This window comes from Lagenorhynchus albirostris, chromosome 14 (assembly GCF_949774975.1).
Source record: "Lagenorhynchus albirostris chromosome 14, mLagAlb1.1, whole genome shotgun sequence".
NCBI classification, from domain to species: domain Eukaryota; kingdom Metazoa; phylum Chordata; class Mammalia; order Artiodactyla; family Delphinidae; genus Lagenorhynchus; species Lagenorhynchus albirostris.
The window spans coordinates 70,513,285-70,538,553 of NC_083108.1; the positions used below are offsets into that span (position 1 = coordinate 70,513,285).

The window sequence follows — 25,269 nt, forward strand, 5'->3', positions numbered from 1 at the left end:
TCTTTATGACCCTGTTTCCCGTCTTCTGCTCTGAGCTCACTCTGGGCCCAGAGCCTCCTGCGCCCTGTGGGCGGCTGACGTGAACACTCTCTCCCAGCCAGGGGCCAGGGCTCTGATAGGAGAGGCGCAGAACCCGATTCAATCCATCAGTCTCAAGACACCGCGCCGGGGAAGGCAGTCTCTTACGAAATCCATTTCGGGGTTGGGGGTGGGGGGCACTCGTACTTTACTAGGTTCTGGGGACAAGGAAACCAACTCACAAACCACCCATCCCAACTATGGAGAAATCAGCCTTCTGCCCAAAGATGCTGGTGCCCTGAAGAGAGCGACTAAAGCTCCAGGAGGTCAGACCCAGGCAAACAAAATGGAAAAGTCCTGACGGCGGATTAAGAACAAGTTCAGCCCCTGGCCTCCCTCCTCCATTCTCACCGCTTTTATCTCCACAATACAGATATGTCTCAGACCCCGGTTTTAGGAGATGACACGGGCTCATAATTTCTGCAGGGCACTGCAGACAGACAGGATCCTCCAGAAAACCCCAGCCCTCAGAGCAGCAACAGTCAGTGTCATCCAGAAACCAAGACACGGCAGGGGCGGGTGGGGGGGGGGCAGAAATCAGCGGTGGCGATACTTACTAACTTGGGCTGGAAACCTCTGAAGAGCAGAAGTAGGGAGCTGGCTGGCTGGAGGTGCAGACGTCAGTACAACAGAAAAGGTCCGGGACTGCTGTGGTCACATCATGAATTGAACTGCCCCCAGCCCCTGCCTTTCCCGCCCTCCAGAGAAGGATAAACGTCTGAAGAAGAGGCTGGACGGAGCCGTCCAGGAAAGCAGAGTCCCGGTCCCGATGGCGTTCCCACCCAGACGGCAAATGGCTCTGGTGGAACTCTCGTCCTTCCCTGATATTTGGGTTTAAAAAGGCCCTTGTCCCTGCACATCCTGATGAAAGAGGGCCATTCACAGGGAGCAAAACAGCTGAAGTTCCTCTAATCACTTTACTCCTACGGCTTTGCAGTGGGCCTTGGGAATGAGCAGCAGGGTGTGTATTAGAAACCGCGAGGAAAAACAGCTTGTGGCCCAGTAACCCGCCCCGAGCCATGAGGACCCCATCCTTGTTCAAACCGTCACATATCACCAACCATTCACCCAACAGTGACCGTGGGCAGCGGCCACCGTTAGTTATTGGGTGTTTTCACAAGCACCGTTTCATTCTGGAAATCCTTCGGTCGTGCTAATCACTCCTGGAGGAGGCAAATCTGGGGTGTGGGGGACGGCATTCCAGGTAGAGGTCAGCAGGTGCTCTGAGAACCTCAAACAAGGGGCGCAGGGCAGGCTGCAGCGGGAAAGCAGGTGCGGGCCCCGGAGGGTGCGGGCCGGGACTCCGAAACCCACCCAGCGGGAGCAGCTGGAAATAAAGTCAGCGTGCAACCAACCACAGTGCAGGGCAGGATGAGATGAGTCCCCTGCCAGAGGAACCCTGTAGGGCTGGGAAAAGGAAATGTCTAAGTGATGGGTTCTGGAACATTCTGTGAAGGAAGGGCACTGAGTAGACTTCTGGGAGGGCCTCGTCTGGAAGGTTCTCCCAGCTCCCAGATGATCGATTAATCCTCACACAAGAGGATTAAGTGAAACATACACTACGATTATGCTTATTTTGCAGTTGAGGAAACTTCAGCTGCAGGAGCGTAATCTTTACAAGATGGGATGAGACCCACTTCTCTCGGGCCCACGCCCACCTTCTTAACCCCTGGAACGCCCTCGCCTCTGCCCGTCCAGAGTGAGAATCAGAGCGGAGACCCTGCAGCCACCTCTGCCCTGCCTGCCCTGACGGCCAAGCTCAGCATCACCAAGGAGTAAGGACAGGACCCATCCCCAGTCCTCCTTCCCAGCACGTGACTGCATCAGAGGCGCGGGAAAGATGCAGGGAAACATCCTCAGAGAGAGAAGACTGGGCATCAGCCCCCGGGGGGCAAGCAGCAGGGCTGCCACCATCACAGTAATGGGCCAGGACACATCAATCGGTCCTTCTGGACTGAATGGGGATCCTGGGGGGCTGGAGGGGGGGGGAGCAGCACAGCCATGCTGCTCAAGAAGCTGCTTCTCAGCAAGAGCACCGCCACTGCCCGAGCGCCCACCACGTGGTAGAGGCCACACGAGGCTCTCAGCTGTGCCACCCCGTCTAATTCCCAAGCTCTGCGGGGAAGGCCTTCTTTCCTCTCTGACAAATGAAGGAAGCCAGCCCAGCTCCTGAAAGCATCCCGGGGAGAGCCTGGGCAACCTCATCTTCAACCAAGGCCCCTGGGGACTCTGGTACACATGGAAGTTCTAAGAAAATACAAGGCACTGGTCTGGGAATCCATATTTCCGGGTTCTAATGCTTGGTCTATTCTGGGTACGTTCTGATATTCACTTACAGGGCTCTCTGTTCATTCATTCGAATAGCCGAGTATTTGCAGACTAAGGAGAACCACGCTAAGCCAGGCCTTAAGGGATGGGGCTGTGTGTGGGCAGTGTGGATGTGTGCCAGGCCACTTAGAAACATAATTCCTGAAGAAGGGAAACATCAGGTGCAGAAACATCACACTACAGAACAGGACACTAACGCTCCTCATTTCCAACTCTGGCCATACATCGGAAGAACCTAGGAAACTTTTCCTTCTTTTTTTTTTTTCTTTGCGGTACGCAGGCTTCTCACTGTTGTGGCCTCTCCCGTTGCGGAGCACAGGCTCCGGACGCGCAGGCTCAGCGGCCATGGCTCACGGGCCCAGCCGCTCCGCGGCATGTGGGATCTTCCCGGACCGGGGCACGAACCCGTGTCCCCCGCATCAGCAGGCGGACTCCCAACCGCTGCGCCACCAGGGAAGCCCGAAACTTTTAAAACATATTCACGTCCAGGTCTAACGTCAGACAATTCTAGTTCAGAAGGTCTGTGACGAGTCCTCAGCATCTGCTTTTTTAAAAGTCCCAGAAATTGTCCCAACGCACATCCAGGGCTAAGAACCCCTGAACTTAACAGTAACAGAAGACACAGAGGAAACTGGCTCCCCTTGTGGCCTTCATAAGAGTACCTTACACACAGTAGGTACATGATAAATGTTTCTGCTGGTGGAAGATAACACCAATAAAAACGTGTGGTCCTCTCGGAAGGAGATTAACACAATCAGGTGCAATGTAGGGAGGTCACACTAGGTCAAAAAAACAAAATAATACCCTCCTTGGAAGCAGCAAAACAGGTTAGCAGATAATTGCACGTGCCCTTCTTCTACCAATACTGTCAGACTCACAGGTGTTCCTGCCCTTGAAAGGCAGCCCTGCATTACAGTCATCTGAGGTGACAATCATAACGAGGGATCAGACCTCTGATAAGCTCTGCTGTTGACAAAGCACTCTGGCTAACGTCAGCCTATTTGATCTTCATGAAGCTCTCCCATGCAGGCTGAGCGGGCATTGTTATACTCATTTTATAGATGACGAAACAGGAAGTTATTAACCGGTTATGATTTTAGGATTTCTGATGCTACCTCTTGCAAAAAAAAAAAAACCCCAGAGAAAATGAGCATAAAAGTATAGGCTCGGGCTTCCCTGGTGGTGCAGTGGTTGAGAGTCCGGTTGAGAGTTCGTGCCCCGGTCCGGGAAGATCCCACATGCCGCGGAGCGGCTGGGCCCATAAGCCATGGCCGCTGAGCCTGCGCGTCCGGAGCCTGTGCTCCGCAACGGGAGAGGCCACAAGAGTGAGAGGCCCGCGTACCACAAAAAAAAAAAGAAAGTATAGGCTCAAAAAAGGATAGAAATTAAGACAACATTGTAAATCAACTATACTTCAAAAAAAAAGATTCAAATTGACTGGCCTGGTTGAAACGAACTGAACTATTGATACTTTTGCGTGGATAGAATTAACTCTCGATCGCACTCAGCTCTGCCCAGTGATTACTGAGTAGACTGGTTTGTCCAGTGGACTTGACGATAATTCAAGAAAAAAATGGAATGCATATAAAGTTGTCACTACAGAAAAGGTGGTGCCCGTGAACACTCCCAAGAGGAGCTTCCATTAATTCCATCTAGGTTAAATACTGACTGTGCCCCTACCGTGCCTGGTCAGTGCTAAACCCTGGGAATTCAAAGTGAAACAGAAACGGTTTCTGCCCCGGAGCAACAGCACAGTCTAGTAGGTCAGACAGACGCAGGACAGTACCTGCAATGTAGCGCAGCAGGTCCCACGACGCAGGGATGTATAAGGTGCCATATATGCACACGCACGCGTGCACACACACATACACACACACACTCAGGAGGGAGGGATGTCCAGCCCAGCCGGGGGGTCCAGGGAGATCTCCCTGAAACACCACCAAGCTGGGCCTCAAAGGACCTGTAAACAGGGACAAAGAGAGCAAGGAGCAGGAGAGTAGGAAGATTCTGCTACACGTGCCCTCCAAGGAACAGGGGAGGAGGATCTGGTCTCTGTGGTAAGAGGTTCCACTGAGAATTCATAAATGTCTATTCAGGTTTATAAGTCAGTTCCTTATAAGTCTGGTTAGCATGAGTTGCTTTCTCAGAACTTGATCACCCCTGGGTGAACTAATATTCCAGTTTCAGAACGTGCAAAGCTAAGAATCAAACCCTGGGCGAGTTATTGAGCCAGAAGTTCTCAGCACCCGAAGGCCTAGTAGCCACTCATCGAGGGTTATTTTAAGTAAGTCAACGATACCTCCAATCCGAATGGGGCTTCATAATTTACAGAGAGCTTGCCCCTACATTTCTTCACTTAATTCTTACAATGCCACTTTTCTGATGAAAGAACCAAAACAGAGAAGATAGACGACGTGTCTGCCGTCGTACGGCCCATAACGGGCCGGACGAGATTGACAGGCTTCAAGTTCAGGGCTCTTCCTGTAGAATCCCGAGGTCAGACGGCAGGACGGTGTGACCTGCAGCCACAGGAGCAGCAGGGAGAGCTGGATGGATGCAAGTCTACCTTAAAACCACTCCTGGCGATGGTTTAGATGGATCCAGAGCCCCCTTCCTACCAAAATGAAGTTTGTAAAGATGCAAAGGAGACGGAAGACCTGTACATGGACTAAGGTAAGCGGCCTGCAGGTGGAAATGGAAAACTCTCTTCACTGCTCTCCCATGGGTGCCTCCCTCATTTTCAACTCAAGTTCAAAAGTCACAAAGACCCCGGGCTGTGCCGAGGCCTTATTTTTATTTTGTCCTTTACGGGGCATTCAGCAAGGCCTTGTCCCATGTGCCATTCTTCGGGGCCTAAGCAAACAACTCACCTGACACACTGATCAGCTAGAGCCCCCCAAAAGCTCCCCTCCACACAGGATGCTGACAGCAGGGAAACTCCAGCTCTGCAGGGCCTTCTACTCAGGGAATGGGGTCACTGGCAAGAAATGCTGGCAGGGCTTGTTACAAATGTCTTTGCTGCTGGGGCATGTATTGTTTGGCTAGAAGGCGTAGGCTTCTCTCAGAGAGAAGGAATGTCCAGAAGTATTTTGGACAGTAAGAGACATTCTCTGCAGCCAGCTACACAGCACTCCTTCCTACCATGGGTAGGAGCAAGCAGCCGAATATACCAACAAGCTCGCAGAATCGGGACTTGCCCCCCCCAACCCCCCCGGAAAAGCGAGACAGCAAATAACACTCCTTGGATTGGCTTCACAAACTGTGGGATAGCTCCTCGATGGCCCCCAAGAGCCCTCAGGCCCCGTGTGTGGAAGCCGGAGCCAGTGTATCTTCCCGTGAACGTCTGGTACACCGGCATCTAAGCCCCCTTCGTGAGCGCAGAGGGAGAAAGGCCACACTGTGCAGGAAACGCAATGGCAGCAGAGGCAACCTAGCCAGCCAGAAACAACAGGCACACGAAGGAAATGTTTTTGAAATAACTCAAAAATTCCAAGAACGAATCGTGTCAACTGTCCCCGGTTCTCGGCCCTTTCTTTGGGATGCAGCCCATCCCATATTCATGGGTCGCCAAGCCCTAACCTTTCCAGGGCGCCCTTTCCTTCCCAGTCCCCCAGCCCCGTAAGCCATGCGACGTCCACTCACTGTGTGCCCGGCTCTGTGCTTGGTCCTCAGGGTCCCTGCAGGGCAGTGCTTTCCCAGAGAAAAGACATCTTCTCCACCTGTGCCGTCCAATACGGCAGCCACCGGCCATAGAGGCCTATGTTCTGAACACTCGAAATGCGATGAGTGTGACTGATGAGCTGAATTTGTCATTTTATTTGATTTTAATTAAATCTGAATTAGCCACGTGCGGCTACCAGCTATGATATGGGACAGCACAGCTGTACCGGGAGCTTGCAGCCTAACGAGAGTCAGGGCAGAGAACAGAGGACCCCGTGCCTTAGTTCCCAGCCACTGCTCTTGTTACATTATGTCCCAGCTCCAGAACGTCCAATGATGCAGCATTATTTATAGAACCCAGAGTCCTTGTGCTTGCTTTGTACAGCAGCCAGTTAGCCATGCCATGTCGCTAACTAAATTTCAGTCATCCGGCACTCTCGGACTTCAGGGAGCTTATAATGCAATCAGCGAAAGTGATTTATAATAAAGAGCTTCCTTGTATCAGCTCTTACACTAGTCCTCCCACACTCCATGCGATCTCTGCTCCATCCCCGTCTATATCATTGTCATCATCAACTCTTCTACTCTGGGTCTCTAGCACAGTCTCCTCTCTCCTGATTGCCTCCCCACGTTCTGTCCACCTTCCAACGTTCACGCCTTCTCCAGGAAGTCCTCCCTCACCACCCTAGCTGCAAGCCATGCTCTTCCCTTTCGACATGTTACAGCACCTTCTCTCACCGTGCTGGTGAAGAACCTGAGGCTCAGAGGGTAAGTCACTCATCCAAGGTCATATACTTAGAAAGGGATAGGAACCCAAGGCCCCAAACTATGTTCCTGGACCTATTTACCTACTAACTGGTGGCGATGTTATCTTCACACCAGTATATTTTAACTTCACGATGGGACTCCAGGGCCAGGACACACGTAATTTTTTAAGTCTCCCTCCCTGCCTGACAGATAATAGAGTCGATACTCAGAAGTAAATGCTCATAAACTGGCCGAGCTGTACCCTTCTCCAGCCTCAAAGCATTTTGTGACTAACTCACCTTGGTCACCTCTGAGCAGCTGCAACAGTGGGCGCTCAGCACACACAGGATGAACAGGACAGATAAGACTCACAGATAACAGAGAACAAACCAGTGGTTACCAGCGGGGAGACGGGCGGAGGGAGGGGCAATATAAGGGCAGGGGATCAAGAGGTACAAACTACTACGTTATGCAATAAGCTACAAAGATATACAGTACGACACAGGGAATATAGCCAATAGCTTTTAAAACTATAAATGGAGTACAACCTTTAAAAATTGTGAATCACTATATTGTAACCTGTAACTTATATTATACATCGACTATACTTCAATAAAAAAATAAAGGGCTTCCCTGGTGGTGCAGCGGTTGACAGTCCGCCTGCCGATGCAGGGGACACAGGTTCGTGTCCTGGTCCAGGAAGCTCCCACATGCCACGGAGCGGCTGGGCCCGTGAGCCATGGGCGCTGAGCCTGCGCGTCCGGAGCCTGTGCTCCGCAACGGGAGAGGCCACAACAGTGAGAGGCCCGCGTACCAGAAAAAATAAAAAATAAAAAAATAAATTAAAAAGATGCCCTATTACTCAACTAAAACATGTAACCTGGGAAAATAGTTCTCAAGCTTCAATCAATTATCAGACACCTCTAACTAAGCATTACAACCTCTGGAAAAAACAAAAGACTCACTGCATAAATGCAGTTACAGTCATGTCCTCTTGGCAACGAAGTGTTTCAAACAACACAACTAAGTTCTCCTCATCACTGGAGTCCTGAGAGCCAAGGCTACGACTTCTCCGTCTCTGGACGCCCCTCAGATGTGCACTCAGTAAATATAAAACCGATAAGAAACATCTTTGCCGTGTGTCATGCTGGGCGTGTCATACATATTAACCTAATATTAACCTAATCCTCAGCATCCACCTACGGGGAAACTGCAGCTCAGAGACATCAAGTCGCTTGTCCAAATTCACGTGGCCGAAAAGCGGAAAAGGCAGGAGAAGACACCAGGAGTCTCACCTGTAAGCATCAAACCTCTGCCAAATTGACACCCATGGGGAAACACAGAGTGAAGAAAGTAAGTCTGCTTCTCTTCCCCAACAATTCAGACCGAAAACCATCTGGTGGGCAGAGCAAGGCAGGCCTCTGGGTTAGGGAGAGGGTGTGGTGAGCAGCGGAGAGGTGGCTGCAGACAGGGGGGTTGATCAGACAAGTAAACACTTTAGGGGCAATGGGAGCCAGGTTCCTATCAGAAAAGGGATTACAGGGGCTTCCCTGGTGGCGCAGTGGTTAAGAATCCGCCTGCCAATGCAGGGGACACGGGTTCGAGCCCTGGTCTGGGAAGATCCCACATGCAGCGGAGCAACAACGCCCGTGCGCCACAACTACTGAGCCTGCACTCTAGAGCCCGCAAGCCACAACTACTGAAGCCCGCGTGCCTAGAGCCCGTGCTCCACAACAAGAGAAGCCACCGCAATGAGAAGCCCATGCACCACAACAAAGAGTAGCCCCTGCTCGCCGCGACTAGAGAAAGCCCATGTGCAGCAACAAAGACCCAATGCAGCCAAAAATAAAAATAAATAAAACAAATAAATTTATTTTTTAAAAAAAAAGAAAGAAAAGGGATTACAAATATGGAGAGAGAAAAAACTAGAATGAACCCAGAGATGTTGGATCAGAATTGAAGGTATTAGCTTGAATTCATGGTTTTCAATATATTTAAATAGAGAAAAAAATACAGATGCAAACGTGTGTGTGCACGTGTGTGCTTGTGTGTGCACGTACCTCCACATATCCCCTAATTCTGCCCACTGAAGGGGTCTGTGGAGAGCAATGCCCCCAACAGTAATAATAAGTACACTTACCTCAGCTTCTTTGTTTTTGTTTTCCAGATTAATTTGGTATAATTTTATTTCTTCAAAACAAAAGTCCTTAATTAATATTGTTTGTTTTTAGAGAGTAGAAAGAGCTTCAAGGAATCTTTATATAGAGTACATGAAAAAAAATGTAATATTTTCTGCTTTTTTAACTTAGTGGACATTTAGTTCTCAGATATGCCCATGGATCAACTAAAACCCAAATAAATGGAACGTGACAACCTGTTATCTACCACTTTCCATGTTCTGCATTCCACTGTCAGATTTCTAGGTCCAGCCCCAGCTCCTAATCTCATCCATCAATTATCCCTTCCAATTATTATTCACAGGGGTTAAAATGCTTCATAAATTCTTTATTAAAAAATTTTTTTGTTGAAGTATAATTGACCTAACACCACTGTTAGTTCCAGGTGCACAAGATAGTGATTCACAAAATAATCACCACCTGCCTCGGTTTTGAAATTCCATTCTCTACTAAAAGGAACTAGGTAGGGCTCCTTGGAGAAATGAGGGATTCCAGAGATGGGGGATGGAAAGTACAAGATGAGGTCTGCCATCTGGTGTCAGAAAATAAGGCAGTGCTTAAAGGAAGATGTGGATACGTCAAGGGACAGGGAAGCCACCTTGAAGGAGACCCCACAGGCTAAATCGGGGACAATTTGAACCTTGAAGTCAAGAACACAATTAACAGACTATGAACCCATGCATGAAACAGACAAACAGGAGTCCACACAGATATAAATAAACGGAAAAGTTGAGGGGGCATCGGGTACTGACCTAATTTCAAAGTATTCCCCCCGCAAGAAACACTTCTTGATAAAGGGGGAAAAGAATACCTGTGCAGTAAAGAAGCCGGGCAAAGCCACTTGAGGACCACGGCGAACATCACCGGTGATGAGACACATGGTGTTGCTCGACCCGAATCTAATTTTGAGGGAACATCAGTCAAACCCAAACTGAGAGACATTCTACAAACTGCCGGGCCTCTCCCTTCAAAGTGTCCAGGTCACAAGAGTCAAAGGAAGACTAAGGAATGCCCCAGACTGAAGGAGTCAGGAGACAGGACCACTACATGCAGCAGGCGATCCCGACCTGGATCCTTGACAACAGAGGACACCGCTGGGACAAACGGTGGACCCTGAATGGGGTCTGAGGATTAGAAAAATGTTATTTGTACTATATTTGCAACTTTTATGTACGTTTTGTTTCTGAATTTTTAAAATTACTTAAAAAAATTTTTTTTTAATTCTACTTAACTGGATTTTGGCAAAAACACTCCTTTTAATTCTTCTCTATTGGCCAGTGATTAAAAACTTAAGACCCTCTCACTGGTCATCATCACTGGCAGACGTCCTGACTTCCTGCTTCCCTCTTGGATGCTCTGACCCGCAGCACCTGAGATCTCTCCCTGCCTCAGGACCATTTCCCCTCTGTGTTTCCATAACAGCAGCAGCCTCGCTTCATGCCTAAGGCAGTGGAGGATGATGGGAAGCTCCCCTCTCTGGGCTCCTCTTGGTCTTTGGCTGTCCAGATTTCGAGAGCCTCACACACACATGGCCCTGGCGCACGTAAGACCTAATTTTAGCGTTTTCCTGCTCTGAGACCACACTTTCGGAAAAGTGGGGGGCCAACCTGCCCGGGCGAGCCTCCCATTGTGACAGGCACGCGAAGTCAGGACGCTGCAGACCTGCAGGATGTGACTCAGCATCCTGTTTTCAACGGTTGGGGTGGCCAGCAGATTTGGCACCAAGCGCTGCAGCTGACCTCACCTCTCAAGACAACAAATACCCAGGTTAATGGGTGGGATGGGCCCGTGGCATCAGCTCTCCCTGTGGGCCTCAGGGCCAAACCTAAGACAACCTGCCTGTCTGCCCATCTCACTGGGTCTCCTCACGAATACCCATCCGCAGGTATCTACCAGGAACAGTTCTTCAGAGAAACTGACCTGGCGGTATTTTAAGGACACCATGAGTCAAGCAACCGATCTTGTTTCTCTCTTTGCTTTGACTCCCAGGAAGCTCAAAGTCAGATGTATAGCCAAACTCCAGTAACTATACCAACATTATGCCTTGAATCCCACATACAAACCTTCTCCTCACTTTGCTTTATTTTCCCCTATGTTCACCATGTTCCACTTTTCCAATTCTAAATCATTCTGTTCCCTTTGAATGTTATAAGCTGTTTCAAATTGCTTTTGGGCAGAGCTATGGTAGATACAGCACACATGTTACCTTTGGAGGGTAAGGACTCTTTTTTTATTTAACATGGAATCCCCATCATTCAGCACAGAACCCAATACACATATAGGCACCAAACATGCTGGGTTGGCCAAAAAGTTCGTTCAGATTTTTCCATAATAGCTTATGGAAAACCCGAACGAACTTTTTGGCCAACCCAATACACTGGCTGGATTGATAAGGCAAATATAACTCTAAATAAAAACTGCTGGGCTTCCCTGGTGGCGCAGTGGTTGAGAGTCCGCCTGCCGATGCAGGGGACGCGGGTTCGTGCCCCGGTCTGGGAGGATCCCACATGCCGCGGAGCAGCTGGGCCCGTGAGCCATGGCCGCTGAGCCTGCGCGTCTGGAGCCTGTGCTCCGCAACAGGAGAGGCCACAACAGTGAGAGGCCCGCGTACCGCAAAAAAACAAAACAAAACAAAACTGCCTCCGTTACAAGGTTGCTTCATAAGCTTCACATCTCCCTCCCACTCCATGTGGCGGGGCCTGCACAGGGCGCCCGGGCTTGGGGAGCGGGCTCCTGTGGAAGCCCCCTTGCCGTATGGCTCAGCGGCCTCCACCCCAGAAGCGAACAGCCCCTCGCAACTTCCAGCTGCTTCAGACAAGACACGGAACAGCGGGCTTGGACATCTGGGCAGAAGGGACAAGCAATTTCCAGAGGCGGCAGCGGGCCCGGCTCTCTCCGAAGCACGCCAACAGTCCCCTCCCTTGTGGGTCCCGATCTGGGGACTCATGCCTTGAGAACTCTCGGCAAGCGTGTGGGAATCACTTCTGCCAGCGCGGGGAGGCCCCCCGCAGGGAGGGCACCAGACGTTTCCTAAGGCGGGGCCTCTGAGGCCTTCTTTGAAACAAAGTCTTTTTAAAAATAGCTTCAAAAGTAGCCATTCAAGGGAAAAAAAAATTTTTTTTAACCTGTACAAATAAATAAATAAAGGCAGACAGGACACGATGCTTTGCCTGGTACCAGGCTCGGTGTAACTTGGAGGGAAACAGGTCAGGCGTTGGCTGTTTTTTCCCTTGGGTTCCACTCAGTTGAGCTTTTGGTCTTTGGTCTGGGGGGGAACACGGTCAGGAAGGCGGCAGAAGGGACTCTCACTTCCCACCATCTATGAAAATACCGGTGCCCTGTGGCTGGCAAGGACCAGACACTACACACTGTGCAAGACGCCCTCCCAGCCTCATACAAGTTCCCTGAACCGAGGAGGACCCTTCCTGTTTCGGGGAGGGCAGGGGGCTGGCCTGAGGTCACAGTCACACAGGCGGTCAGGGGGTGGGTACAGACACGACCCAGCAGCCCCACCCCATCGAGGCACAGCCAACGGCACGATTCCGTAATTTACACGGCAGTCTGGGCATTGCTGATCCTCTCCCCGCACGGCGGGGCAGGACGGCCGGCGGCTGCTCTCATCAGCACATTGCCTCTGCCGCGGGAGTGGGGACCATCGCCAGGGCTTTCCACACCCCAGAGTGGGAGCCTTGTGGGCCAGACGCGTGGTCTTGCCCCCAGCCCCCAGCCCCATCACTCAGCACGCCCTGCAAGTGGCTACTCCTGACTTCGATTAATCCTCTCTGATGAATCCTGTTTTCTTCCTGCAGCCTTCCTCAAAACAGGACTCCCGTGGATATCCTCCTTGTCTTAGGAATTTCCCACTACACTGCCCAGATCCAGGGTACCTGACCACAGCACGACATACGCCAAGGATGAACTCTAAAGGCGGGAGTCCCTTCTGTTCAGACGGCCGCCGCCATGCGTGTGGCCCTGCTCCGGGGTGAAGCGCGCCTGGCTTGACGCTCACTGAGAGGGAAGTGGGTCCGAACAGAGGGTCCACTTCCTCTCAGCAGCCACACCAGTTCTCTCCATCTCAGCGTGACTTGGCGAGATGCCCCACACAGGGCTAACCTTGCTCTCAGCCTGAGAAGAAAGGAGAAACTCTGGACGGCCTGTTAGAAAGCTACCGAGAATGGTCAGAAGTGTTAACAAGGTAACACAGAACTAGACTGGTGGGTGTGAGTGAGCACTCTCCTTCTTGCATTTGGAAGCCATAATCTAATCTCATCTCTTCACTTTACAAAGGAGGCAGTGGGGGCCCAGAGACCTTTAGTGACTGGCCTAAGGTTGCACAGCAGATGACACATCGTAGGACAGAACCTAGGTTTTCTGACTCCCACTCACAGCTTTGCTCCATTTACCACGAGGGTGATCGGGTACCACGATCACCCAGGAAGAAAGAGCTCGCATGAACGAGCATTCTTGGTGTGCACACAGGCACCCCTGGAGTGCAAACACGCTCCCCTGGTTTGTACACAGGCTCCCCTGGTGTGTACACACACTCCCCTGGTGTGCTAAGTGCACAGGAAGGATGAGACCAGGGCTTCCAGGCATTCTTTTTTTTTTTTTTATTTTTGCGGTACGCGGGTCTCTCAGTGTCGTGGCCTCTCCCATTGCAGAGCACAGGCTCCGGACACGCAGGCTCAGCGGCCATGGCTCACGGGCCCAGCCGCTCCGCGGCATGTGGGATCTTCCCGGACCGGGGCACGAACCCGTGTCCCCTGCATCGGCCGGCAGACTCTCAACCACTGCGTCACCAGGGAAGCCCCCAGGCTTCTTTTGAAGTCTAAGCACTGGTATTTCAAAAGTTTAATGAAACCTACTAGACTCTGAGCAAAATCCATTTTAAGTTAACCTTAATAACTTTAATTACGTTCCAACAGAATCAAATTAACTCTTCACCTCTGTTCTCACGTGTCCCCATTCCAGGATGAGTTTTCTAACGACAACAAAATCTATTTAACACATGCTGAAGGCGAATTCTGATTTTAACATCAAACGTTCCAACCAACTGCCCGGAAGAATACCGGAGTTAAACCGAAAGGAAGGGCAGAATGGTACAACGGCCCCAGGACGTTCCACGTGTGTGCACCCCAGTGTTTCAGGTTGGGAGTCGACGGGAGGTAGCTGCCTCTAACGCCACGCGGGTGGGGACAGGAAGGGATGAGCTAAACACAAACCTGCAGGTGCCCTGTGGGGACAGGAGCAGCAAGGAAGGGACACAGGCTTCTGAGTCACAGCGACCTGCATCTCAACCCTGGCTCCGGCCCCTGGGAACTGCAGTTTCCTACAATGAGGCAGGCACCTTGTGGGGGTGACAGAAACGAGACAAGCTGCCTCCAGTTCCCAGCCCAGTGCCTGCACCTACAGGCCCCTGCTGAACGGGAGCCACGAGGAGCACCCCTCCCCCTCCCCTGCTACCCGTCCAGGCGACTGCATGGGAAGGGGCATCGACTACAAGTCTCACTCTAGGTCAAGGTCAGGGAGCTCACAGGACAGGGCACACGGCTCACGGTGGGGCCCCTGGGGTTCAGGCCAGAAGGGAGGAGGGCAAAGCCACGGGAGGCGGGCTTGCGGAGATGGCTCTCGAATTTTGGGGGCTCAGAGCACAGGCTTTGGAGTCAGAGACTCGGAGCATGAGGGTCCTGGCTCCATCGCTTCCTACTAACTGAAGTTAGGCCAGCTACCTCCCTGAGGCTTTGTCTTCTCATCCAGAGAATGGGAACAGAAGTGGTGCTTTCCTTACACAGACTAAATAAAATGACGCCCATGAGGCAACTCACAGAGCACAGCACGTTTGAAGGGCTCACGTCCACAGCCTCCGTCCCTGCTTGACTTTTCCTCCTCAGCACCTGCTAACACACTTAATGTACCTGTTCATCTTACCTACTGTCTTGTCTCCCCCAGCAGAATGTCAGCCACAAGGGCAGGGATTTCTGTGCTCTGTTCACTGCTATATTCTCAGCTCCTAGGACAGTGCTTGGCACACAGTAAGTGCTCAGTAAGGATTTGGTGAATGAATGGCTTGTAAGTAGATTAGGACAGGGGTGCTGAGACTGCGCTAACAGCACCTGTATTGCCAAACTGCAGGGGGAAATCGCAGGAAAAATTTCTCTGTCCTTTGCTTCCTGTGTGTTGTCCAAGACCACTCTGAGTTCCTCACCATGAGATAGAACTTGGAAAATTCAATTTACAAGACCTCGGTGGCCCATCCAGTGCACACCAGGCACCGGGAGAGGTGACAGGAGAGGCGGGGAAGGCTCTGTCCTTAGGGTGGGCTCGCGGTCAAGTGGGCAGGCGCCCTGGGCAGTGGCTCAAGGCCTCGTGCTCAGAAGGGCTCCGAGCTTGGTTAATGCTCTGCTGTTGCCACCTTGAAATTCTTCATCACTTTTTAAAAAGTGGATCTACCATTTTCATTTTGCACTGGGCTCCACAAATTACACAGCTGATCCTCCCAGCAGAGAACATTTATGTACTTCGGTAAATACTGAACAACAAGTCCCAAGTCTCAAGGAAATACTAAGGAGAGATAAACGCCTGTGGGGAAAAAAAGGAAGAGTCAGAAGTGACCAGAGGAAGCGACCTGAAGGAGGCAGAGGCGGGGCATTTGTCGGAACGTCTATGACGCCACAGGTTATTTTGCCCATTGGAAAATGAGGCCTGCCCAGGTCCTATGACAGCCAGGTGAGGTGACAGATGACAGAGGTGGAAGCCAAACCCAGGCCTGTCCCTCCCCAAGGCCAAAGCTCATGGAAAAAACGTCTAAGGGTCACTGGAGGTGTTATTGCAGAGATCAATATGCAACATGGGGCAAACACGAGATGCCAAGCCTCCAGGTGTGAAGGCGCGTACGGGTGCTGAGTGGAGAAAATGACGGTCTCTGGTATGTGGTCGACTCCTGCCGGCTCCCTGGGGCTCCTGGCCTCTTCCCATCAGCCAGTGATGCCTTTATATAAGTGATGCCTTCACACCCTGCCACATCTGTAACACTGTACAGAAACCTACTCGGTTACATGTCTTGTTTTCTCTACATTAGACTGGGGCATCTCAAGAACTCCCACAGACTGAGACTGGTAGGCAGATTCTGAGGTTGCCCAGGACCCCAGGCCTTGGGGCAGGCACCCTGGATGAGCCCCCTAGGCTGAGTGTGCTGGGACCAGGGAACAGGATGGGAGAGCTGCTCCCTTCATTAGGTTATACCCTATGGTAAAGGTGACGGGATGGTCCCTCTCCTGATGGCATTCCCTGATGGCATCAGATTCTCTTGTCGGCCTTGAAGCAAGCCACCACCCGTGGAATCTATAGCTGCAAGAGAACGCATTCTGCCAAGAACCAGTGTGAGCCTGGAGGAGGACCCAAGCCACAGATGAGATCCCGGCCCTGGCTAACACCTTGACTGCAGCTACGTGGACACAGCTCAACCACGTCCGGGTTCCTGGCCCACAGGAGCTGTGAGGAAATAAGCGTGTATCGTTCTGGACCACTGAGTTTGGAGTAGCTTGTTACACAGCAGTAGACAGCTGACATAGCGGCCTGCTGCACAGAGCCTGGATGCCGCAAATGCTCGACACCTCTTGCCGGGACTTAAATGGACAGACTCCCAACAGTCACAGTCAAGTCTTGACGGCTAAGGAACCATCAAGAAAGGCAGAGAGAAACCGCAAAGGGTGGACAGGCCTCGAAGAAGAGGTTGTGAATAAAGACTGGGAAGTGATCTGAAGAGCAAGGACACACCAACCACCACCCCTTCCTGACACAGTTGGGGAGGGAGAAAAGCTTATATGGACAGTGGGGTCCTCTGGGGATTTCCAGGTCAAGACCGGAAGGAGGAGAGGGTAGAGGGAAAGGCAGAGCTGTAAGGGAGTTCACAGTTTACCACTGAAACCAGATAAAAGAGAGAAGACAAGGTCCTGCTGCTCTGGTCCAAACGTTTGCTTGGGCAAGTAAGACAAGAAATTAAAAGAACGCTAATGATCATTTTCACGTGCTTGACTTGAAATACTGGATGATAAAACCCCCCAAAAAAACAAAACCGCAGGGCTTCCCCTGTGGCGCAGTGGTTGAGAGTCCGCCTGCCAATGCAGGGGACACGGGTTCATGCCCCGGTCCGGGAAGATCCCACGTGCCGCGGAGCGGCTGGGCCCGTGAGCCATGGCCACTGAGCCTGCGCGTCCGGAGCCTGTGCTCCGCAACGGGAGAGGCCACAACAGTGAGGGGCCCGCGTACCGCAAAAAAACCCAGAAAAAACAGCAAAACACTCACTCCTGATCCACACTCTGGAAAGAACACAACCATATTCCCTCCCCAGGGCCCCGCCTGGCACACAACCACTTACGCCTCATGCCAGACGGAGGCGACTCCCAGGATGGTGAGGGAGCCAGGAGCTGCTGCCAGCAGGCCATAAGCTCACCAGTTCCCACAGTCTGAACAGCGCAGCTTCCCGAAGGGGATCGCTGGAGGCCGGCGGCCATCTGCACACGCAGAGAGCGGGACAGAGGGAGCGAGAGCTGGGTCTACAGCTCTGCGTCACTCAGCTTCCCTCTGGACGGGCGGTAAGCAGGTCTCGAGATGTCCGCCAGAAGGCCTTCGGAGAAACCATCCGGATGACAATAAAGATTCTGCAGAAGGTGCGTTCCTGTTTACATCCTACAGGGATGTCACTGGGTAAAGGACGCAGGCTGGTCCAAGTCACAGGACAGCCACGGGGTGGCCCTCTCAGCCCCACACAGTGGATGCGGCACCTGCTGGGGGTCAGAGCCTCTACTTCTGGGCTGTGAACCTAACACTGATAGGAACACCATCCTCTGAAGACCAAACGTAGCCACAGTCCTCCACGCCCATTGTGGACCTGGCTCTGTGCAAGGAGCCCCACGCAAAGTATTCGCCAACCCTGAAAGGTCATAGCTTTATCCATTTTACAGATGGAAGAACGGAGACCCACAGAGGCACAGTGACTCCCAGATGCATGCCGGCACCTCTACTAGTGCAGAAGCCAGGCTCCGAGGCTAGATCTGCCTGACTCCAAAGCCCACGTCTTTCCTCGACACATCGTTCTCACACATGAATGCAATTCGCTGCAGAATCAAAACAAAGTTAATATGTTTAAACTGCTGAAGTGCTTTGTGCAGGCAGAGAACTAAGACCCTGTCACTAAGATGTCACCAACAGTTAGGGACGAGACAAAAACACAGCTACCTGCCAGGGAAGGCAGGTATGGTACCCAGCACAGAGAGAAAGCAAGAGCCACCTGCCAAGGAGAGGGAAGCCACAGAGGTTTGGGATGGGAGCACGCTGAGCTGGCCATGAGGACTGTGGCCAACTGGAAAGGGAACTGGCTTAGAGAAAGAGCCTGGTCAGGGAGCAGGGGCAGGACTGAAAAGTGGCACATTCGACGAAAGGCCAGTGACGAGGGTGAAGGAGGAAAAAGCGTGGCGACCAGGAGGAAGCAGCACGGGCGCTTCCAGACTGGCGTCCCTCTGACAGTGGGGACGATAAACTGACGCAGAGCGATGGGTGGATGGGTGGCCCCTCAGTGGATCAGGGGAGGTACAAGGACCTGACTGATGGTGCCACCAGGGGGGGACAGGGGAGGAAGAGGGCAGGTGACAGAAGATCCAACCCACGGATTCAGCAATTTACTGGCTACACGTGGCTCTAAGATCACTTCTTGGAGGACCCGAAAGATGAAACTGTCAGTTAAGGGTAGACAAAGGGGCAAAGAGAGAGGCATATCCTGCGGCCTCCCCAGTTTCTCTCCCTCCCCAGCGCCCTTCAGAAACCAAACCAGGCCAGATTACCTTCAGGATGAATGTGAAGCAAAGAGAAATCTCCTCTCCCCAACTCTCCTCCCCAAGACGAGCAACCAATGAGGGACCATTCCACACATTTTTTTTTCTCTAGGAGAAGCTTAGAGAGCACAGGCCTGAAAATGCAAATCCACACGCAGGTGCCAATGAGTTTCAGTCAAAGCTTACACCAGGACAGCAGGACTTCTTTTGTTTGGTTCGGAGGGTTAGAAACCAGGACGGTGTCCACTGCCTAAAACGGGGCGTGGACATCAAGGTGAAGGAAGAGGGGAGGAAAGGGGAGCCTGTGAGGATGGGCTCAGAGACCAGGTTCCCCCCTGCAGCCCAGGTCTCCCAGAGCTCATGATGGCACTGGGGACCCACTGAGAGCAGCACAGAGGGACTCACGGTGGTCACCAGGGCGATCTGACTTCCTAGGAGGCACCATCACAAGTCAGCAGGGCTCTTGGGTTCTCGCCCTGCTGCGGCCTCTACCCACCTGGGCGAGCTCAGCAAGTTCCCACGCCTGTACGTGCAACACACCTGCTCAACTGAACCACGAAACTGGTCCCCGGAAAGGTGGTGTCCTATGACAAACTCAGGTGTTGCGGGCAACGGAGGGCCCGCTTCGAAGGCAACCTTGGGCCTCGGATTCCTCACCTGCGACCTGGGGGGAATACCCCACCTCCTGGGGTCGTTGTGAGGGTTAAATTTGGCAATGCAGAGAGCTGCCATCACTTCCCTTTGTACGGTCCTCTCCGGCTCCAAGCTGTGCAGAGAAAGGGGCCTTTTATTGGCCAGCAGCACATACACATTTTCCTACCACTGCTATTTGTAACTTCTTTATTAATGGAAACAATTCAAAACACTATGCTGTCAGTTCAGGAAGGGCAATTAAAAAACGAAAGACCATCTAAGTGAGAGGCTTAAATGCCATCTCTGGGGCAAGAGGCCTGGAAGAAAAGGATCGGCTTGAGGGGGAGAAGAGTCCAAGTCCATGTAAGGGCTGGTGAGGAGCTGGGGGCGCGGGGATGGGGCCCCACGAGGCGGGCAGCAGGCCCTCCGCCCCGCTCTCCCTCCCCCACAGTCTCCAGAGCAGACTCCACTCCTCCCCTCCCCCCTCCCCCACTTGGGAATCCAGCTGATTCCAGCCTTCGAAACTCTCAGCAACCCACACCCCCAGTCTGAAGAGCAAACTTGTCACTGCCGCTGTTCCTCCCTCCAGCATAACGTGAAAATGAGGACCCACAATCGTAATAAGACAACTATTTCTCTACACATATGAGCTTTAGAAAAAATGGTGCCTCCCTTCCCTCAAACACACAGAAAACTTCAAAGACAGGCGAGGCAGAGCTCTATCACTTCCGCGGGTGAGTTGAACCAGGATAGCCTGCTCTCGGTAATAAACGGCTGACCTCAGTTTCTGAACACATATTTCCTTTTCCAATTAATTTTCCTCCTCCTCCCAAGATGAAACAGACATTAAAAAAAAAAATCCTTTAAATTCTGTTTAATTCTTTTTTTTAAATCTAGATGTTTACTTTTTTACACTCTAAGAGCCAGAGTTTAAGACTAGTTCTTTGGTGCAGAAGAATACATTATATAATGAAGTGCTAAATCTTCTGTAAACCAACAAAACACCCAATTTTTGGCAAAGAAAAACAAATGTGCTTTTGGCGTCTACTTGTGAATACAGCAACCGAGGACTACAAGCTTGAGAAACTTCTCAAACGAGTGTACGTACAGATTTCTCATTGGCACACACGCACGCGCGCGCGCGCACACACACACACACACACACACACACACACACACACAACACCTTGAATTAATAAACTGAGGGGTTGAATGTCTGTTTCAAATCAGCAATGTACTTACCTCAAAAGGAATACCTTCCCAAAAGCAGGATGGAAAAGTGAGAACATACTAAAATGATTATTTTCTTTAAAGCAGAAGTGAAATCTGGAAGGAAGTTTATAAAGATACTCATCATCACGGTAAAGCCAGGGGGGTGGAATACTGGCAATCATTTTTTTTCTTCTCTAAATGTTACATAATGTTATTAAAGCTGTTTACAGTTAAACGTCTAGATCACTTGTAAAGCTCTCCTTCTGTCTATGTGTTCTGGATCGTTTTTAAAGCACTACTAAAAAGCTGGTGTAGGCTTTCTCGAGGGTCCTCCCTTTTGGAAAGGCACAAGAGTATTTCTTACCTGCTTGGAAGAAAGACTTCAGGACGAAAACACTAAGTCTGCTTACCTGTGGTTTAACTTGCGATCTTCATCGCTGCCAGCCTCCAACTGCAGAGAAAGAAAGAGAATGTCACAGCCCAGATGCCGCTATCGACAAGCCTCAGACACAAGGCTCACATTTCCTGCTCTGGTGTCTGCAAAAGATACAGATGTCCAGGAAACCTGGTTCCTTCCAGAGAGCCGCACCCTCTCCTTACCAATCCTGCTCTGCTGCTCCCCTGAGTAATTTCCGCGGAGGAATTTTCAGGTTTCCTGATGTTTCCCCACATGCCTTCCAAGGCATCGCAGACGGATGCCTGCTAACAGAGCGCTCCTGGCCGGCGCTGCTACTCCACACGCTTGTTCAGCCCTGAGCTCTCCATTTTCCAGGGCTGATTTGGAGCATATCCTGTTTTTCTGTTTTAAGGGGAGGGGGCAATGTCTTAAGAGGCTGTTTCCTCCCTTCAAGCTAGGCAACAGCTGAGTGATCAACACCATTTTAAGCCACAACACACAAGTTAAAAAATCAATAAATAAAACCACCACCACCACCACCACCACCACCACCACCATTCCAGGCAAGTCTTTCTTAATGGAACGTGGCCAGGATCAGGCTATCTGTGGGTCATGAAGCTCTTGGTGGTTCTCAAAAAGGCTTAAAGTCTAATATAAAACTTTCTAGGCTATTGGTTTATTTATAGACATGAAAGAAAGGGACATTTAATATTTCCTAAATGTTACAAGGCCACGGGCGTTAGAGGCTCCAAGAGTAACCACGATTTAAGCCCTGACTGCAATTTTTCCTTTTTTTTCTTTCAAGGAGAAAACTTAAGTGAGAAGAAAACACACATCCCAACGACTCTGCACCGCTGGGACTTGGCATGTTTTGTATGTTACACAGAGGAGCCCATTGAGTGGGGAAGAGAGAAACCTGGAAAGCAGTGATGGCTGGAAGAGATGCAAGGCTGACTGAGGACAGAAACCAGACAGAAGCCAGCAGTGGTGGGAAAAGGGTTACGGAGATCATGTAGAGAGAGGTCTGGGCAGCAAGGCACACATGCCACAGGTGGCAATTTCACCAAGGAATGAGTCCAGCAGAGGGTCCTGGTCCTACGCTGTCATTAGATCATGTATGTAACGCGCTGGGCAGAGGCAGAGACCGTCAGTTAGTTCTCACACTCCCTACCCGACAACGAAGGAGAAGTGGAAACATCGGGGACAGCTCTGCTGACCACAGGGCCACCAACTTCGGTGCCGAAGTGAAACATACACAAAACAACTCACACAACCGCAGGAACAAACTTGGAAGAGACTGCTGGGTCTAACCCAGTGGTTCTCAACTGGGGGCAACTGATCTCAGCAGGGGACGCCAGGCAAGGCTGGAGCCTTTTTTGGGAGGATGCTACTGGCATCTAGTGGGTAGAGGTCAGAGTGCTGCTACACTTCCTCCAACACACAGGACGGGCCCCTGCAACAGACGGCTCACCCAACATCGGCAATGCTGGGGCTGAGCAACCCTGATCCAACCCCGCCACCTCAAAGGGACTGGAGATCTGCCCATGAAAATTAGTCACCTTGAACATCTGTCAAAAACCACAACGTAAAAAAAAAAAAAATCACAACATTACAACCCATTCCTGAGAGCTACTGCTTTACCTATTCTTGGGCTCTCTGCCTGTTCTCACAAAAGAATGAGACAAGATTAATGAGATAATTAAAGATTGGGGGGAGGGGCTTCCCTGGTGGCGCAGTGGTTGAGAGTCCGCCTGCCGATGCAGGCGACGCGGGTTCGTGCCCCGGTCCGGGAAGATCCCACATGCCGCGGAGCAGCTGGGCCCGTGAGCCATGACCGCTGAGCCTGCGCGTCCGGAGCCTGTGCTCCGCAACGGGAGAGGCCACAACAGTGAGGGGCCCGCGTACCGCAAAAAAAAAGACTGGGGGGGAAGGAACAAAACTTAAAAAGAGGGAAGCACTGCTTTGCAGGTCGGGCTGTGACTTCCCTTAGTTCCCACGCCGTGCAGCAGGACCACGGGCTGGGGAAGGAAAGAAATGCACTGAGTGTCTCTGACTCAACGAAGGATGCACATTTTGAGGAGTAAGGAAATGATGGGGGGCGGGGGGGATACAGGCTTCAAAATCATTTAATTCTCGCTCACTCTCTGAGATTCTCAGGATGAAAGGCAACACAAGGTCAGTTATTCCAGAGAAGAAAGCCAAAGAACACACATTAGAGGGAAGCCCGCCCTTTCAGATGAGCTGAGGCCCAGAGAAGGGAAGTAACCTGAGGAAGGTCAGACCAGAGGCACAGCCGACCTGGCCCACGTCTCCTGATCCTGTGCACACACGCCTGCCCTCTCTGTTCCTTCTTGCATCTTTATGCCTCGCCCCACATGGAAGAAAGCCTCACCTTCCAGGGAACATCCCAGCCTCTGCTGGCTCCCTGGGCAACTAATGCTGCTGATTTACTCAAGGTGAATAAAAGCTGGTTGAGTTTTATTCTTATTTTGGAGGTCACTGGCATTTGGTGAAAATAAGGCTTTCTATAATAATTTAAAATGTGCCTAGTGGAAACAACCCCAATGTCCAACAAAATGTACATCCGTACCATAGAATATTACTCGGCCGTAAAAAGGAATGAGGTCCTGACACGTGCTGCAACATGGATGAGCCTTGAAAACATGATGGTGAGTGAAATAAGCCTGACACAAAAGGCCACATAGTGGATGATTCCACTTATATGCAATGCCCAGAATAAGCAAATACACAGAGACAGAAAGTACATGAGTGGTTGCCTAGAGTTGGTTACAGCAGGGCAGGGGTGGTGGGAGGGAGGCTGTGGCTGATGGCTCAGGGGTGTGAGGTTTCTTTTGGGGGTGATGAAAATGTTCTGGAATTCGTGATGATGCTTGTACAACCTTGTGCATACACTAAAACCCACTGAATTGTACACTTTACAATGGTGGATTTATGGTATGTGAATTCTATCTCAGCTAAAAAATGAGACAATAAAATGAAAAATTTTACATGTGTCTAAAGCAGAAATAGATCAGCTGCAAAGTAACGCAGGGAATGTGGGGTTTAGAATCAGAGACCTGGGCTGAGAGGCTCTTTGTCTAACCTCTTCCCGGAGCTGAACTCTTCACTCGTTTTTGAGAAGGGACCATGAGATTAAGTGCAGAGAAGTACTTTGTAAACTGCAAGACAGCAGTAGTAGAAATGATGTAGGGGAACAGATGTCTCTGTGGGGAGGCCAGAAGCTACTGCAGACTCCTCAGCTGCAGGCTACTGGCCACCGTGCAGAGCAGGGACTGTTAGAATCTTCTGTCTGTAGACAAGATAACTCATTAATGGCTTCTCCTTGAGAGAAGGGGGCTGTGAGGTTCAACCCTGCAGCCACTCTGAGAGTGCCAGTCCCAGCAAAACAGGCTGAAGAGCTTCCCCACCAGGAGCTGGTGGGACAGGCAGGGCTGTTAAACCGCAAACAGGTCCTCTTCTCTCACAAACACACACAAACCTTTCCATGTTATCAGTCAACTTCCCCCCAGGGAGAAGGGGCCTGAATTGCCCAGATGCTGGCGGGGCCACTTCCTGGGCCTGCAGGGCCCCTCCTCCAGCCTCTTCTCCCTTCCCTAAACAGCTCCCTGCCGCCTTCTCCAGCCTGCTGTGTCTGCAGGTCAGCACTCAGTCCGGCCACAGATGTGAGTTTAGACCCAACTGGTTCTACTGCTCGGAGGCCCGAGGCCCAGACTAGCACGGTCCAACCCAACTGTGCACTCAGAGGACCAATTCCTCAGTAACCCCAGAGCAAGAAGGCGCCACTCCAGGACAGGCTGGGTCACACGCAGACGCACAGAAACCCGCACAGCGCAAAGATGCACTTTCAGCCCCAGAAAGCACTGGTGCAATCCCAGCAACCCCAGAGTCGGCCGCAGCCACATGCACAGCCAGATGCACAAAAACATGCAGCCCCGAAAGATATCACAGCAAGAAAAACCCAGACTCAGCTGCACACAAAGACATGACACACAGTCACCCAGCACCCTGAGCTCACTCAGCCACTGTCACACGGTGACGCCGGCCCCCGAGAGGCACGGCCACTCACACCCAGAGCCAGAACTCCAGGGGCGTGCAGTCGGGGGAAACAATCTCACCACCCACAGGGGCACCCGGCAGCCTCTCCCCCAGCATCACACAGGTACGGTTCCCAGGGGACAGGCCAGAT

At 51.5% G+C, this 25,269-nt stretch overlaps 1 protein-coding gene across 3 annotated transcripts in view; it reads right to left on the minus strand.

The window, feature by feature from the left end:
- SSH1 (slingshot protein phosphatase 1) overlaps window positions 1–25,269 on the minus strand; it is a 61,909-nt gene that overhangs the window by 35,923 nt on the left and 717 nt on the right. The window contains exons 1-2 of one of the 3 annotated variants that reach the window (XM_060170219.1): window positions 21,266–21,494; window positions 21,076–21,116 (exon numbers count right to left, since the gene is read on the minus strand). In XM_060170219.1, the coding sequence (XP_060026202.1) occupies window positions 21,076–21,116; window positions 21,266–21,337 (113 nt within the window). In that variant the 5' untranslated portion in view covers window positions 21,338–21,494. Of the gene's footprint in view, window positions 1–635; window positions 1,021–5,276; window positions 5,332–21,075; window positions 21,117–21,265; window positions 21,495–25,269 lie in introns of those variants that run through there. The other 2 variants (XM_060170221.1, XM_060170220.1) reach the window with 2 other exon arrangements.